Source organism: Trachymyrmex septentrionalis, unplaced genomic scaffold (genome assembly GCF_001594115.1).
Source record: "Trachymyrmex septentrionalis isolate Tsep2-gDNA-1 unplaced genomic scaffold, Tsep1.0 scaffold42, whole genome shotgun sequence".
Classification (NCBI taxonomy): Eukaryota; Metazoa; Arthropoda; class Insecta; order Hymenoptera; family Formicidae; genus Trachymyrmex; species Trachymyrmex septentrionalis.
The window spans coordinates 493079-509189 of NW_017305590.1; the positions used below are offsets into that span (position 1 = coordinate 493079).

Genomic DNA, 16111 nt, shown 5'->3' on the forward strand with positions numbered 1-16111 from the left:
ACAACGATCTCCTTGTTAGTATCTTAAAAAGAGCTTTATGAAGCCCAGTGTATACGTCGAGCCACCCTCCTCGGGCTCTTTGATTATTTATCGAGTAAAAAGTCCTGCCGCCTCCGCCAGACCCCAGGACTCCGTCACTTTGCTTCGCCGGCTAGGGGGATGCACAGAAATGCGCATGCGTCCGGAAGGGGTAACATTCCCCATCTTGAACCGGAGCATTACTCTGTAACTACAACCCTTGTGGGGTAGGTCGCAGATATTCGTGGTCAACACGACATATATCAAGTAAATCTTATTCATTCCAAAAGTGCGCTTTTCGATACGTCACCCTTGACAAGTGAATACCCGTGAGTCACCGTGGGATCGATTTCCGATCGGGAAAACCACCTTGGAAAGATTTAGGAGAGAATTTGGTCATCCTAAGCGGAATCGGGCGTGAACGGTCCTACGCGGCGTAACTAACGTCTGCTTCCTTGTACGATGTGATTATACGCAGTATTGAATTTTGCGACTGTTACCAGATACAAAAAATCGACGGTCACGGCTGCTACATCGGAATTCTGTGAACATTCCTTGGTAAGACGATCAAGGTTTGGAAAAATTATATTAAATTAGGATTTTTATCAATTTTTAGCAAAAACGTAAACTAAGACATTGAAATATTTGCGTTAGTTTCGTTGTCTAAATGATCTAAATGCCTGCACGTCTAGAATTTAGAATAAATAAAATAATGTTAAAAAAAAACAAAAACTGTTTTTATCGCGACTGAGACGCGAATTGCATCTAACTATATAAGGCAGTGAATAAATAATTATACTCATTAATATTGGAAAGAGATTGCACAAAGTTACCTATTCGGGAATCGAGAACGCTGTTAATGCGTTGTAATTAATAATAATAATAATGGACCTAAACAAACCTCAAACAAACCTAATTCAAGTAACCTGATAATCGATAAGTGTAATGGATCAGGATTATATTCGTACACGACCTACGCGATTCATTTAACGATTAAGTATTTCCCTCGCGCAGTCAAGCGCATGATGGAGCACCTGCATCGTCATCCTATGTAAGAATTATTAATTATGGCAAGAATGAACGTAGCATTACACTATGTACGTATAATAAATTTATAAATTATAATTTTTTCAAATATTAATTTTAATCATGTCAAATAAGAGAAAACTAATTTATACCATTGAGCATAATTCTTTTTTAATTAAGCTGTAATTATCTTCCAATGCTCTTTGTATGTGTACGATAGTTTTTCATTGAAAAATGTTGCGTTATATTAAATTTATTCGTTTATTGACTTATTTTCAAAAATATCAATTAAAATTGGCTTAACAGTAAAAAATAATTAAATAATGTGGCCTTTGTTAAAAACAACGCTAAATATAACTTCATTAGCATGTGCTATAAAAAACAAGTATTAGATGGGAAAAAAAATCAATTATTTTAACATTCCTTTCAGCAAAGAATTATAAGAATATATAAAAAATTTAATATCTCTTTTAATGAAACAATGTTTTTAATATATTATATTAATGAACCGTCAATGTTTTTGATAACATATATTAATAAAACAATATTTTACATATATTTTTTGTTTATTGTATTATAAATTACGTAACAGAATATATACTTGTATTTTCGATTTACGCTCGCGTGTCGCTTCGAAATTTATCTTCCGCTTCGTTATTAAATTTTCTGTGGATTTTTATTTTTCAGCGTACGCATTTCATTTTTTACGTGACCTCCCTTTTTCCAGCCCTTAATTCAAAATACTCCCGATTGATTCTCCAGTACTAGTACGATCACGTTCTGATGCAATTGCAATCTAATTGAGTATCAGCGACCTCGGTGTTGCGTCGGATCCGAATTTTACGACAAGATTCACGGTCCACGTGTGTACATAGACGCGATGTAAACTTGATATTGATTTTGCGTTCAGCATCCATGAGCGTGGAGCGCGCGCACGGCCAACGGCGCGCTCGCGCTCATAAACGCAAACATATATGCACGTTACATACACACACGTACGTAGACACGTGTATACATTACTTGGCACGTGCACCCTCTTCATTGCCGATCCTGAATCGGCCGGGTTACAATAGTAAAAGAAAGGGAGAGAATTCCTGGAGGAGAGGGAGATGAATGTGAATGAGCGAACACACGCGATGTAACTGCAAACACGCGTGTAGCTACGACAATACGCACGAATGGCTGCGGTACGTTGAACAGCAAACCAGTTGTATAGATTCTGTACTGGTCATCGAAATTCAAAGCGAGGTTTTGCGAAAAATATAAAGCTATCGAGAATATCAGAATACCGCGATTCGGAATATATAAATCTGGAATAATTATCTCTATTATCCTTTCAGATTAATCTTATCGATAATAGAGAGGAAAAAATTTAATTACGTAGTTGAATGTTTTGCGTAGTTGAATGGCTAATGCGATGTTGACTTTAAAACAAATGATTCTAAAAGAAATCCAGCATTGTATAAATAGAAATTTATCTTTCAGTTAATTCAATATAAATTTGTTTAAAAAGTTTAATTGTAATATCGATCACGAATATGTTGAATATTAAAAGCTGGCGAAGTGAAGATAATTCTCTCTCCGAGAAAAAAATGTGATTTTAAATTGTTCGAAGAAAATATAACAAAAATGGCAAGTAACAAAATATAAATATAAAAAAATATGGGAGGATCAATTTTTAATTATTTTTTATGTTTTTCTACGAATGTAAAATTCGTTTTTTTTTTTAAACTATTGTTTTAACGTATATAAAAATTGGCACAATAATTGGAAAAAGTACTCAGATTGCACTAGAATTTCAAAGTTAAAAAAATCAATAAAATACAGATGCAAGAGATATTTGTTATTTCTGAAAAATTTTACGAGACATTTTCTTATAAATTTAGAAATTGTTCTAAATAGTTTAATACGCTGCAGCTTTAATTATTTTTATCATTTCTTATGAGATTCAAATTCGTTTTTTTTTTTAAAGAAAATTATTGTTTTGTATAAAAATATGCACAACAATCGGAAAAATATCCAATTACATATCTAATAATTCTGAATTTAAAAAATTAATAAAAGATAAATGTAAAAGATATCTGTTATTCTCAAAAAATTGAATGAGGAATATTCTCTTGTATATTTAAAAATTGTTTTGAATAGTTTGAAAGCAATATAAATTATAATATACAATGCTGAGAATACATTGACAAATTTGCTTTAGTTTAACATCTGCGATGTTATTAGTAATTCATTTTCAATATAACCGTGCCATTTAACATGATACTATTCAAAGGTCAGCGAGATTATATATCTCTATACATATACACATGTTCTCTGCAAACATACATATCTATTGGAAAATCGGCGAGGTAAATGAAAATGAGTAGAGTTTTATCGGAAATACAACTCCGAACGACATTTGTAATTGCATACTATGCAATTGCGTGCTGGGCTTTATCAGAACGTGAGCGGAGAAATTTACTGTTGTAGCATCGTTTTTTTCCTCCGAATGTAATAGAGGTCATGGCGAAATGTCGAGAAGACATGTATTTGTACTTCTGCTCACTCGGAAATATAATCGCCGCTATTATCAGATTAACTCGCATTGAAAAAAATCTGCATAATTGGTTAGATTAAAGAGACATTAATAGTTTGCAGGATTCCTATTCTTGAAAAGTATCGCATACGTAAAAGTAAGAGAAATACAAGTAGCATAAAAAGTATTATAGTATAGTAACGTATGTTATAGTTTTTCGTATACGTTTTTTTTTTCAAGAATAGGGACTTAGAGTTTTATAAACTAATAATAGTAATAGAAGAAGTTAAAAGTTCTTGTATCTTTCTTTCCGAAAGAAGCTTAAAGAAATAGAAGGAAATCCAAATGTTTCGAAACTTAACTTTGAAAAAAGGAACAAAAAGTTTAAATATTTTTAAATTTTAACTATTCGATTTTGAAGATTAAATTCTATTTTCATAGAATAAATATTCATGATGTTTTATCAACCTATTTTTCAAAAAATGTTAAAAAAATGAATATAAAGTTTTTTATCATATATTCTATGAAATTATAGTAAGACATCGCGTGTCCTTTCTACAAGAATTATTACTTAACTGTATTATAAGATAGGACAAAATCATGATAATCGATCGCATGAAGGCCGCAAGAATTTGCGTTTCATCCCTTCAATTACGTTCAAGGATTGGCTTCCTTCTAGATATTCAGTATCAATTTTCGGTGTATTTCAGACTCCATGGCGGAGAAAATGTATTACTGGGGCGAGGAGAAAGATCAAGTCGACCCCGATCAGACCTTCATACAATTCAAGGCCAAATCGGTGGCGACGGATAAGAGGCGTGAGCCGTCTCGTACTGTGCCGAAGATGACGGTGTCTTCGCCACAGGGTAAAATGACTGAAATTAGTAATAGAGAGGAGGATGCCGAACGCGGCGGATGGGACAATAAATTGGATTTCCTATTTTCTTGCATAAGTGTTTCCGTCGGATTGGGAAATGTCTGGCGATTCCCTTATCTATGTTATAAAAATGGCGGTGGTAAGTAGATGATACTGGATTTAAGTCATATATCAACAAAATAAATCATTAAAACTTTCAATCGTTGTTTGTTTAAATTTATTGTATTGCATATTATCAAAAATTTTTTATCAAAATAAAAAGATTATTTTGCTAACATATATAGCTAATTAGCATAAAAAATATTTGTAAATTTTTAGTTAAAAATTTTATATAATTTGTATTTATCATTTTAATGTATAGGTCGTAACAGAACTCTGTTATTCAATTTAGAAGCTTTTCCAGAACATCAAATTTGTCACTATAGTCAGGGACGAGACAGCGTCGGATTTCAGTGACGTCCGACATTCATAATTATTCCTCTAGAGTTTAAGTCATGCAATCCTTAATATGATGGAAACGGCTTGTATTAAAATTTAATAATTGCGGCTTTCTCGAGTTTAATTACTATCTTACCTACTAAATTTCTTTTACGTTCATGTAATAAAAATAAAATAAGATAAAAAAGAGCAAGAATAAGTTGCTTTAGATTGGACCAATGGATTTGTTTGTTTATACTCCTTCGACATAAAATAATTGTTGTTAATATTTATATAAAACAATAAATGATTTTTTCCTTAACAAAGTTTGGAATTTTTAAATTTTTTAATAGGCGCTTTCTTGATCACTTATGGCATTGCAATGCTGTTTTGCGGAATCCCTATATTTTTTCAAGAAGTCGCTATTGGACAATATCTTGGAGCTGGTGGAATGTCGCTAGTAGGACAGTTATGTCCACTACTGCAAGGTAATAATTATTTTCTGATATCTTTAGGAATGGAAAAATTGTACAGCCTAAATATGTTAATAAATTACATTACAATAAATTACATTTTAAAAAATACTAAAGTTTAATAAATATTTGTTTGAGTAATTTTTAGTAAATAGTTACTAAATGTAAACATATATTTATTTGATACAAAAACTATTAATTTGATTTAACTATCATTTGTTTATTAGAATAAATATTTCTTTATTGTAAGTAAATGTTTACTATTCAAAGAAATGTGTATTAAGATTTAGTAAATTTTTTTTAGTGTAAGACATAATATATTATTGAATTTTAGGTGTGGGATATGCTACGATGACCATTGTATTCTTCCTCGATGTATATTACTGCATAATTATTGCTTGGACTCTTTTTTATCTAATAAGCATGTTTGTGAATTTACCAGAAGTACCTTGGAGTGGATGTGGTAAATAACACATCTATCTTATTATTAAACACATTAACAATTATAATACGTATATCCTTATGTCATATTTCAAATAATATTGTCGCTTAAGGACGTTCTCCAATTGCAGTTGTGATCAACCTTATGAGTACATTAGTGCTCATCATTATTTTTATGAAAATTTTTATGAAAATTTATTTCACTTTCATATATGGTATAAGTGATATTCTATAAGTATTAATGTTTTTATACAAGTCTTTTTTATACAATATAAAATGTCTCCTGCCTTCGCTAGTGCTGCTAATCGAAAAAATAGCGACTTTACTTACTTTGTTTACTTTGCTCAATGATATCTTAAAAATGAATACCGGAAACCGATTCAAATTTCATATTATTCTTTGTAATATCAAGTTTTATGTCTCATTGTTTCAAAAAATTGTTAAAAAAAACTTTTTACAGTGAATAAAAAGACTTTCGAATAAGCTTTAGATAGGAATCCTATGTATATATATTTTATAATGTATAAGTATATATATTTTAAATGCTTCAACTTTGAAGTGGAATATCTCGATTTTTAATCCTCCAAGTATTGAGTTTTAAAGCATATATGTTTATATAGGACTCTAAAACAAGCTTATTCTGTAAATTTCAGAAAAATCTAAAAAAAAATGGATTTTTTCGGAGAACGTCCTTAAAAATTAAAAAGTTAATTAAAAATACTTTATTTTCATATATAATTTGTATAATAAATAATACGATATCATAAAGAGAGCTCTGAATAAATTTAATATATAAGTAACCATTTATTTATCGTAGACGGTTATGTGATTTCATTTTCAGGTAAATGGTGGAACACTGATGATTGTTATGATGCGACTCAGGAAAGCAGCGAATACGGAAAAATAAACTGTTCAAATTCTGCTGAAAATAATACCTGTCACCATACCACACCGGTAGAAGAGTATTGGGAGTAAGTAAATTATTATTAAAAAATGCTACAAAATATAAAACGCTTATAAAATATTGCATATAACAAATGTGATGGAAAATGAAGAAAACGTTCAATTTAATTTAATTTTTTTTTTTAAGTAAACCTCCAAATTAAGAAACTTTTCAAACTTGAAAACTTTGAAAATTTTGAGCCAAAATGGTATACGTATATATGCGTCAGATTTATATTCCCTTATGAGTCAGGCTGTGATATGCTTATAAATCAGGCTGTGATATAAGATGAATATTAGAGGATTCACATGGTTACTACAAGAAATGCAACATTGATTTTCTTAAATCAGGTCATAGCAGAGTTCCCTCGTGTATAAATTCGTTTACGTAATGTATAATTTCGATAGTATATAATAACAATACTAGCAATATATATACGTCACATTTTTTGCAATTTAATCAACTTAATATAGCAGCTATCATCGGATTAGATATCCCTCATAAAATAGATCAAGCAAAATAAAAAATCATCGCAACATGAAAATGCAATTTTTGCCCGTATACATTATTAGTATACATTATCATATAACATGCATAATTCTAATTCAATCTGATATTTATGCTCACGTCTATTATTTATGTTTAAATCTAGATATTATTTATATTTATATTTATAGTCATTTTTCTTTTTAGAAGCATTCTGGAAAATAATATTTGCAATATTTTATACAAATATAGTCACGTTATGCCAAATTATTTATTGGCACCATTGAATTAACAAAACGACGAATTTTCAGTCGACGAGTCCTCGGCATTACATCCGGCATCGAGAGCATCGGCAAGATCCAGTGGGAGCTATTAGGCTGCTTGATTATCGGCTGGCTGCTCGTTTACTTGATCATCCGTCGCGGTCTTCATCAGAGCGGTAAGATCATCTGGTTTTCAGCCTTGTTCCCGTACGTGGTGCTTTTCATTCTTTTGGGAAGAGCGGTGACGTTGGAGGGTTCCTACGACGGTTTGCTTTACTACGTGACGCCACGATGGGAGGAGTTGCTCAGTCCTGGACCGTGGATAGACGGTGCTACTCAGATCTTCTTTGCGTACAGCATCGGCACCGGTGCCCTGCCCGCTCTGGGCTCATACAACAAATTTCATCATAATTGTTATAGGTAAGCGATTATGTTCCACCTGATCTGGCTGGACACCGACAAGACGTCTCGCTTTCACAGTGTTAAATTTTGATAATAGATTTTGCTTATTTGACAAGACGTCTCGCTCCCATAGCATTAAATTTTGATAATAAATTTTGCCAGAGTTGGGTAGTGCTAAGTTAAAAAGATGAAAAGTTAATTAATTTTAACTTAACTTAGTTACATTTTAGACTCTTAACTTTTTAACTTTATTTAATTACCGTTTTATATCCGTAACTATTAATTTTTTATTTAATTCTTTGAAGTTAAGTCTTAGACATAATACGCGGCAATTGCGACAACTTAAAATGAGGTGAAAATTGCAAAAGTGAGCAAATTTAGGTATTGACCAATGAAATTATAAATATTCTAGTGAATTTGTTCACTTTTGTAAGTTTCACCTCATTTCAAATTACACAATCGACCCCCAGATTTCAATCTGTCAGAAACCGTGTATTTCGATGTATCTAGTTTCTGATTGGTTGAAATCTATTATTCCTTATTACTATCGCTAGTCTCTCATATTGTGTCTGAAGCATTAGCCATACCATGGATCAGTATTCATAGATGAATCTTATATACTAAACAGTATATAAGATAAACAAAACATGTAATTAAAATATAGAGTATTTTCTAAATAAAGTATATATTTGTCATTTCCGTTATTTATAAGACTAAAACTCTGGAATGAATTAAAAAAAAAAAACAAATTTAACTTTTAACTTTTAATTTTTCAATTACTTTTTTTTATTAACTTAACTTTTAATTCAATTAATTTCATTATAAATTAACTTGTATCTTAACTAAGTTAAATTTTCAAGATTGTCAATTTTAACTTAACTTAGTTAAAAAAACATTAACTTACCCAACCCTGGAGTTTGCTTATCTGATCAATTTTCATCAATTTTTCATCAGAATGTCGAGGCATCAATATATGAAGAAAAAAAAAAGAAAAAAAAAGATGATAAGAACATATATTTCCCTAATCCAACTTAATTTGATCTCGCAATTCCAAATGGTTCGAACAATCCATATATATCGTTACTTTAGCCATTTCAGATTTCGTTGGGCTTATTTCGTAAATTAAATTCGAGAATCGTAGTTACGGCTTTAAGGTGCTCTAGTCTTTAACCACGACGCACTAAACGTGGTGTCGTCGCTGCTGGAGTCTTTCAAAAAGGGAGTTTTGTCTTGCAGAGACGCAATAATCACTTGCGTAGTCAACACCCTGACATGTCTTCTGGCCGGTTGCGTAACGTTTTCAATACTGGGTCACATCGCCCAAGAACAGCAAACGCAGGTGTCCGAGGTTGTCAAGAGCGGACCTGGTCTCGTCTTCCTCACGTATCCCGAGGTCGTTTTGAAGCTACCCGGTGCTTCGTTGTGGGCCATTATATTCTTCGTTATGCTGCTCGTAAGAAATTGTTATTCCAACGACGGAATCGGCTGTCGCCGTCTATGTTTTTCATGTGCATCGTTATAAAAGGGTTTGAACACGTTGTCGCCTTCGGCAGGAAGTTTCTCTCCATAGATCGTCATTTAACATCGTTTTTTGCTTAAAAAAATTATGAAATATCTATAGAAACTAAAATTTATGCAAGGCTACTAAAATAAGTTAAAGAAAAAGATTTAAAACAGTATTTTCTTCTTTCAAAACAAATTATTTAGTAGTAAATTTGACTTTTAATCCAGTGAATTATATTTTGAGCAGTGTAAAATAATATTAGCCAACTTATACAAAAAATTGTATAAGCAAATATAGTAGTGGCGTTTATATTTTATTGTAAATAATTTCACAGTTTACGAATTCAATTAATATAATTATTCAAATCATTTTGTTCAATTTCTTTTTGTAAAAATGTTAATTTGCTTTCTAATCTTGTAACTCGAATTATAATTCATACGATTATATTGCATAAGATGGATTAATAATAAAGATTAATCGTGAAGAACTGTCCAAAACTTAACTCGCTAAACGCTTGTCTTTCTCCATCATCTCGTTGAGCCAGTAAAGAGAAAACAAAAAGCTCTGTCCAGTGATTAGCTGCTCTATCTTTTTATTTTCTATCTATCTAGCTCAACAAGATTATTATAGAAATATTTAACTCAATTTTGGACAGACCTGGTGTAGATAATAATAAAAAATATATTTCTAGCTAATAGATTATTAAATATCAATGTTAATGTAGTATTGTAATGCATATCATATTAAATTTACATCTAGATTTTAGAGCAATGGCTAAGCAAATGGAGGGACTAGAATTGTTTCATTTGTCATCATTTAAATATTGAATTATAGGTATATGAATTGTTTCATTTTTTATGCAGATACTCGGCATCGACAGTGAATTTTGCATCGTGGAATCTTTCATAACTGGTATGGTTGACTATTGGCCGGATACACTTCGTCCACATAGAATCAAATTCACTATCGCTATCTGCCTGATAATGTTCGCTCTGGGAATTCCGATGGTTACGAACGTTAGTATCTAAAAACACACTTCTATTCAATATGTATACGAGGGGAACAATTGAAAGTTTCAGGAGCAATTTATGAACAAAAAGAAAATTAAAATGTTACGTTTCAGGGGGGAATTTATATTTTCCAACTGATGGACTTCTACTCCGCAAGCGGAATGTCTATTCTATGGGTTTGTTTCTTCCAAACAATCGCAATATCATGGATTTTCGGAGCAAAGAAGTTCTGTGACTGCGTGCATCAGATGATGGGTATTCGATTAAATAAATTCTGGTACATATGCTGGGTTGTACTCGCGCCGGTGATTATGCTCGTAAGTACTTACATTTGCATATAATCATATCTTACAGTAGATAAATATTATTACTTTCTTCAAAGAGAATTGATCGCGGACCATACTGTAAAAAAATTACATATAAAATTACAATATTTATAATGAGTTTTTTGAGATTCATTATTAAAGATGTATATTAACATATACACGTAAATGTCCAAATAAAATTATTCTTCTTTACTAAAGATGGAAATATTAATTATCTTAAAAAACGCATAATTTTATACATTTTCACTACAAATGTGTAATTTTTCCACATATTAATTATATAATTTTACATATCCTTTTTACAATGTAACTCGAAATCATTATGTAAAAACATGTAAAATATGTTATTTACAGTAAAATTACAAACTTCTTTTTTTACTTTTCCAGTTTATCTTCATATTCCAAATCGTGCAATATAAACCACTGAAATATGGCAGCAGCTACGAGTATCCTACATGGGCAGAAGTAGTTGGCGTATGTTTGAGCCTTTCATCTATGATTTGGATACCGGGATATGCATTATATTACATAATAAGTACGCCAGGATCATTTAAAGAGGTAAATTTGAACATATTTGCGTGCAAATCATATGCATAATGCATATGAAAAAGCTGCCTCGCATTATTATCGTGTACATACGTAATGACCATAATTATTGCTGCGGGCTTCATTTGAATTCTAGATGTAATATATAATTACGACTTGACTTTTTTTCAGAACATCCTGAAAGGTATACAACCGAACATAAAATCGCATGCAAAATTACCAAAAGGCGAAAAGTCAGCCGTGATACCTATGTCAGAGAGCAGCGCAGGCTTAATTACGAAAAATAACAGTTTCCTGAGTCAAACATGATTAGCGTTACCGATTACTTCTAACTTGTTAGGTTACACTTATCGTAAAAGTAATATTTATAGTAAGATAAATATATATATCTATATATAGTGGGTCCAGCACGATTGGACATTCAGTAGTAATTTGTGTCAAAATGAACGCGTGTCAAACTAATCAGTTTCATATAGTATGCTCAGTTAAGCAATCATCGTACTATTATTTATTTAATAATAAGACAGTAATATATTTCTTTAGTGATGTATTTTTAATAAGGATGTCAGAGATTCTCCTTAATTCCTTAATAGCTGGTTGATCGTAACATTTAACATTATAATAATATTTTAATAATATTTAAATTATTTGTTGAAGAAGAAACAATTTCCGAAAATATTTTCTTTAAGAGAAATTATTTGTAATACATATATGTGATAATTATATAGTGTCATATATTAAATTTACTAACGATTAATGTTTTAAAAAGAAGATAAGGATATACTGTCTTGTAAGACATGTTCAAAATTCGATTATTTAAAGTTTTTGTTGATATATTGTATAAACTATGCCAGCTGTTAATGTTTTAAGATAGAGAATTTTAAACGAAAAAAAAAAATTATTTGACGATCGCAATTATAGATGACTCGTACGTATTGACCAAGCTGATAAGATACTCAATAAAGGGTATAATAAGTATTGGAAACGGGAAGGAATACTTAGAAGTAATAATAGTATACACCGCGCTAGTATTCAGATAGCTATTTACGGGCAATTTGAAAAAAGTATATTTTTATATCGCGATCATATCGCGATAAGTATATAAATTTTTAACGGAGAGAGAAATCGTTTGGTTGATAATTCGGCTGGTTTAAGGAAATAGAAAGTTCTCGTTGAAACATGCCAAATAGAAATTTACGTTTTGATCGAAGCAATGTACTGGTGAGTGTTTATATACTTGGAGGCTCTTCCTGTTGAGCGCGTTAAGGTGTTTACTGCAGTTACATGAAATAAAATAGGAATATAGCGTATGTAGAATAAGAGTACTGGCACAGTTACGAAATATATTAAATATCTGAAGTACAAGTAAAAGTATAACTTTTAACGTTCGTATAAAAATTGTGACAACCAAATGCGTTCATCAAGAAGAGACATTTTCGATTCCAACCAGTCGCAATAATCAACTGGACTGTAGCAGGATACAGAATATTTCTATTACAAAGTTCTAGCAGTTTATACTGCATTCAACTTCGACGGCACAAATTTTAAATTTTTTCACGTTACAATTTTTATAAAACATACATTATAATGCGTTTATGATGTAATGTAAGATTAAAAAAAATTTCTGAGTTTTTTACTTAAAATTTAATATGTACATTTTTTTTAAATATAATATGTAACGCCGGTAATGTATTTCTGTAATTTTATGGCAATCATTGTTTAAATTTAAATAGGAATCATACAATCAATTATGTTTGCATTTGCAATTAACATATAATCAATTACAATTAAATATCTAGTATCTGAGACACTTTTAGCAGAGTATTCTGTAAAATTAAAGTTAAATTTATGATTTAAACAAAAGACGTATATAATTATTCAAAAGAAATTGAAAATTTTATTCCACAAACGATATCGTATTTTATTTTTTATATTTTATATAAAAATAGCATAAATTATTTTAGATCAAAGTTGCAATCAGAATTTTAACTTGATTCAAATATTAAAATATACCTTCTTATAAAAAGTAGTATAAAAAAATCATATTTTATCGTATTATTAGTAACAAAATCATTACTTATGACTTTCTACTACTTTAAATCTTTATCTCATTTTCTAAACGTAAAAACTATTTTGTTTAAAAAAATATCTTATTTGCTCGAAATATAAAAGCAATAATAACAAATGGAGAAAGTGCTTTTTTCAGCCGGCCTAATTAATTGGAAATATTTTCTCTTATTTATAGTCCGTAAAATACTTGTAATCGCGAATGCTATTCGTCGAAGTGTTGCAATTGTTGACGTTGTATAATACTAAGAAATGGCTGATAGCTTAATGCGATATTCGTTTCTATTTTAGTACCGTACTGTTGCAAACTTCCAATAGTAAGCTAAGAACCGAACGATATTATATAAGCCAGTTGGATCTACGTTGAACAACATGTATCTTTAGCATTATTAATTTGTAATTTCATTTAGCGATTGATAGATTGGTAATTGCGATGTGTATTTTACTAATTTAAACACGACTATTTCTGAATAATCGTATTAGAATCAAATAGTTGCACATGCCGGGCGCGAATCGACTATTTGATCATTAATCAACAAATTATTCAATGACACGCGAACATAAAAAATTCTTTCACACCTATTACGCGAGCAACACTGCGATTGTATGTGTAACGTCGCAAACATTTGTTCATCGCGTGATAGCATAATAACGTATTTTCCGTGTGTAACTATATTCTGTAAATGTATTCAATGTTACGTGCGCAAGCACGACCAGGTTAAACATAAATTTTCGCAATTATTTACACGGCAATGTCTAGACATGCGTTATTACCGAATGGATTTGCGGCCGCGTGGATAATTTGATAATGGCTCTACGAATCGGTGTTCGCTGATAAAAGAATTCGTACAAGGAATTAAATCTGTTACACAAATTATATTTCTATATACACATATACATTGTATACATATTTTATACAGTGTATAATAATATGTATTACGTTTGAAAATCAAAAAACTTGAACCCAAACAGTATTATTCTTGTGAATGGAAATTAAATATGACAAAAGGGAGACCTACTTTCTTTTTTCATTGAAATTTTGTTGCAAATTTTGATTAAATTTTTAATTCTTCGTCATGCAATGCATGAAAGGATTTTTTTTTGCGTATCATTTACTTATATTGTTCGTCACTACGAATAATCAGAATTATTAAAAAATTATTTTGTGTCCATTCGGATATGCTTTTTGCGAAATATATTTCCAAGTTATCCGCGTGCATCCTATATTCAAATTTTTACCAAAGTTTATGGAAAATATAAAATTTCGCTAAATGTAAACAGATTTTTGTTTAGGTCTAAATTTATTATAACATTTAAAAAAATAAGTATTAAACGTATTTAGAACATATCTTGATATGATATCATAAAATTTTTGTGAAAATAGTATCTTATATTATTCTAATTTTTTCTATGACATCTTTTTAATTGTAACATTCTATGCAGAATTGTTAATTGCTACTTTGGATTTATTTTGAAATTTTCGACAATTTCCAAATTCCTTTCTGATACATTTATGAGATTTATCGACTGCGGCATGGGTTCATGATGTACTTTGTATCTTGAGAGCCATATTTTCCTACATTTCCTAAAGAAATGTAAGAAAGTAAAAGAGAGTGAGAATCCTTCGTGAGGTGTGTAAGAATTTTTAAATATATTTTTAGTAAATCAGATATAATCCGAGTGTGTAATCCGAGTCACATAATGTTGTACACGTACTTGAGAACCGAAATATATTCAGATTTACTTTCAGAGCACGGTAAAAACGGCAAAAACAACGCGTCATTTGTGTATTGGATTGACGCATTGAATGTTTCACATATTTGTGACATTACGTATACGTTTTCGGCAAAATTGTATTGATATATGTACTCAAATAAACATTAACGCCTAATTATCGTAATGGTTTCTAGTACCCACAGCAGTAAATAAGACTTCCCACTCTATTGATCCAATATCTATTACCATTGTCATATATCATCACCATTTGTGGATATTTGCTTTTGTAACGTGTTTTCATCTATTGTTTAATAATTATTTCAGGCATAGTCACGAATAATAAAAGCAGATTAGAAATGTCAATAACTATTATCACCAATATTTTGAATGTCAATAGAGAATTGCGTATACAATACCGCATAAATAATTTATGATTAATGAATATAAACGTAAAATTTTACAATGACAGAGATTGTATTCGTAATGAATAAATAATTTGTAACATATTTCGTCTCGCAAACAATCATTATAACGAGTACATTTACTAATAACAGAATGTTAAGATAAGTATAAAGTTAAAAAAAGTATAAAAATGTTAAATAGATATAGAATTTCCGGTGACTCTTCTTTCTTTAAATATTAATTATCTTTTATCAAACGAAAATTCGTTTCTACCGAAAGTTCATAGAAGAAGCTGTCGAAAAATATATTCGGTTCAAAGCTCTTCACACAGAGTATGATGATAACAATGCATTTCAATTAACAGTTACAAGAATATTTTAATTATTAATTAAGCGCTGAATAGATATGTTATGATGGAAACGTGAAACACCGTCTTTCACACCTGTGAGGATTGGATTTCATATTTCCCCGCATTACGCATGTTTTAAGATCGATTTTTTCTCATTTCGTGAAACGACGCGTCGTTCCATGTCGTGTTTTACGATGGATAAAGACGACAGGGCGGCGGAAGTGCGGAAGGTTCTGTATGTCTCCCCGTTTACCACACTAAACCCGACCGTTATGTGGTCTTTTATTTTGCGGTGAGGGCTATTATCAGGGTACTAACATTCTC

At 30.6% G+C, this 16111-nt stretch overlaps 1 protein-coding gene across 1 annotated transcript; it reads left to right on the forward strand.

Annotated features, from left to right (window-relative positions):
• Positions 1–238: 238 nt before the first annotated feature.
• Positions 239–11764, forward strand: LOC108751220 (sodium- and chloride-dependent GABA transporter 1-like). The gene is made up of 11 exons (XM_018491294.1): positions 239–576; positions 4276–4581; positions 5213–5347; positions 5667–5795; positions 6615–6744; positions 7514–7885; positions 9104–9320; positions 10235–10387; positions 10495–10698; positions 11095–11265; positions 11425–11764. The coding sequence occupies exons 2-11, from the start codon at positions 4281–4283 to the stop codon at positions 11560–11562; spliced, it is 1950 nt and encodes a 649-aa protein (XP_018346796.1). The 5' UTR covers positions 239–576; positions 4276–4280; the 3' UTR covers positions 11563–11764.
• The last annotated feature ends 4347 nt before the right edge of the window (positions 11765–16111 follow it).

What these genes read in the sequence shown, in the direction of transcription:
- LOC108751220 (XM_018491294.1), top strand. Translation starts at nt 4,281, where the DNA reads ATGGCGGAGAAAATGTATTACTGGGGCGAGGAGAAAGATCAAGTCGAC. An exon ending in CCGGTAGAAGAGTATTGGGA is followed by an intron (nt 6,745 to 7,513) that starts GTAAGTAAATTA and finishes ACGAATTTTCAG; the next exon opens with TCGACGAGTCCTCGGCATTA. An exon ending in TATTCTTCGTTATGCTGCTC is followed by an intron (nt 9,321 to 10,234) that starts GTAAGAAATTGT and finishes TTTTTTATGCAG; the next exon opens with ATACTCGGCATCGACAGTGA.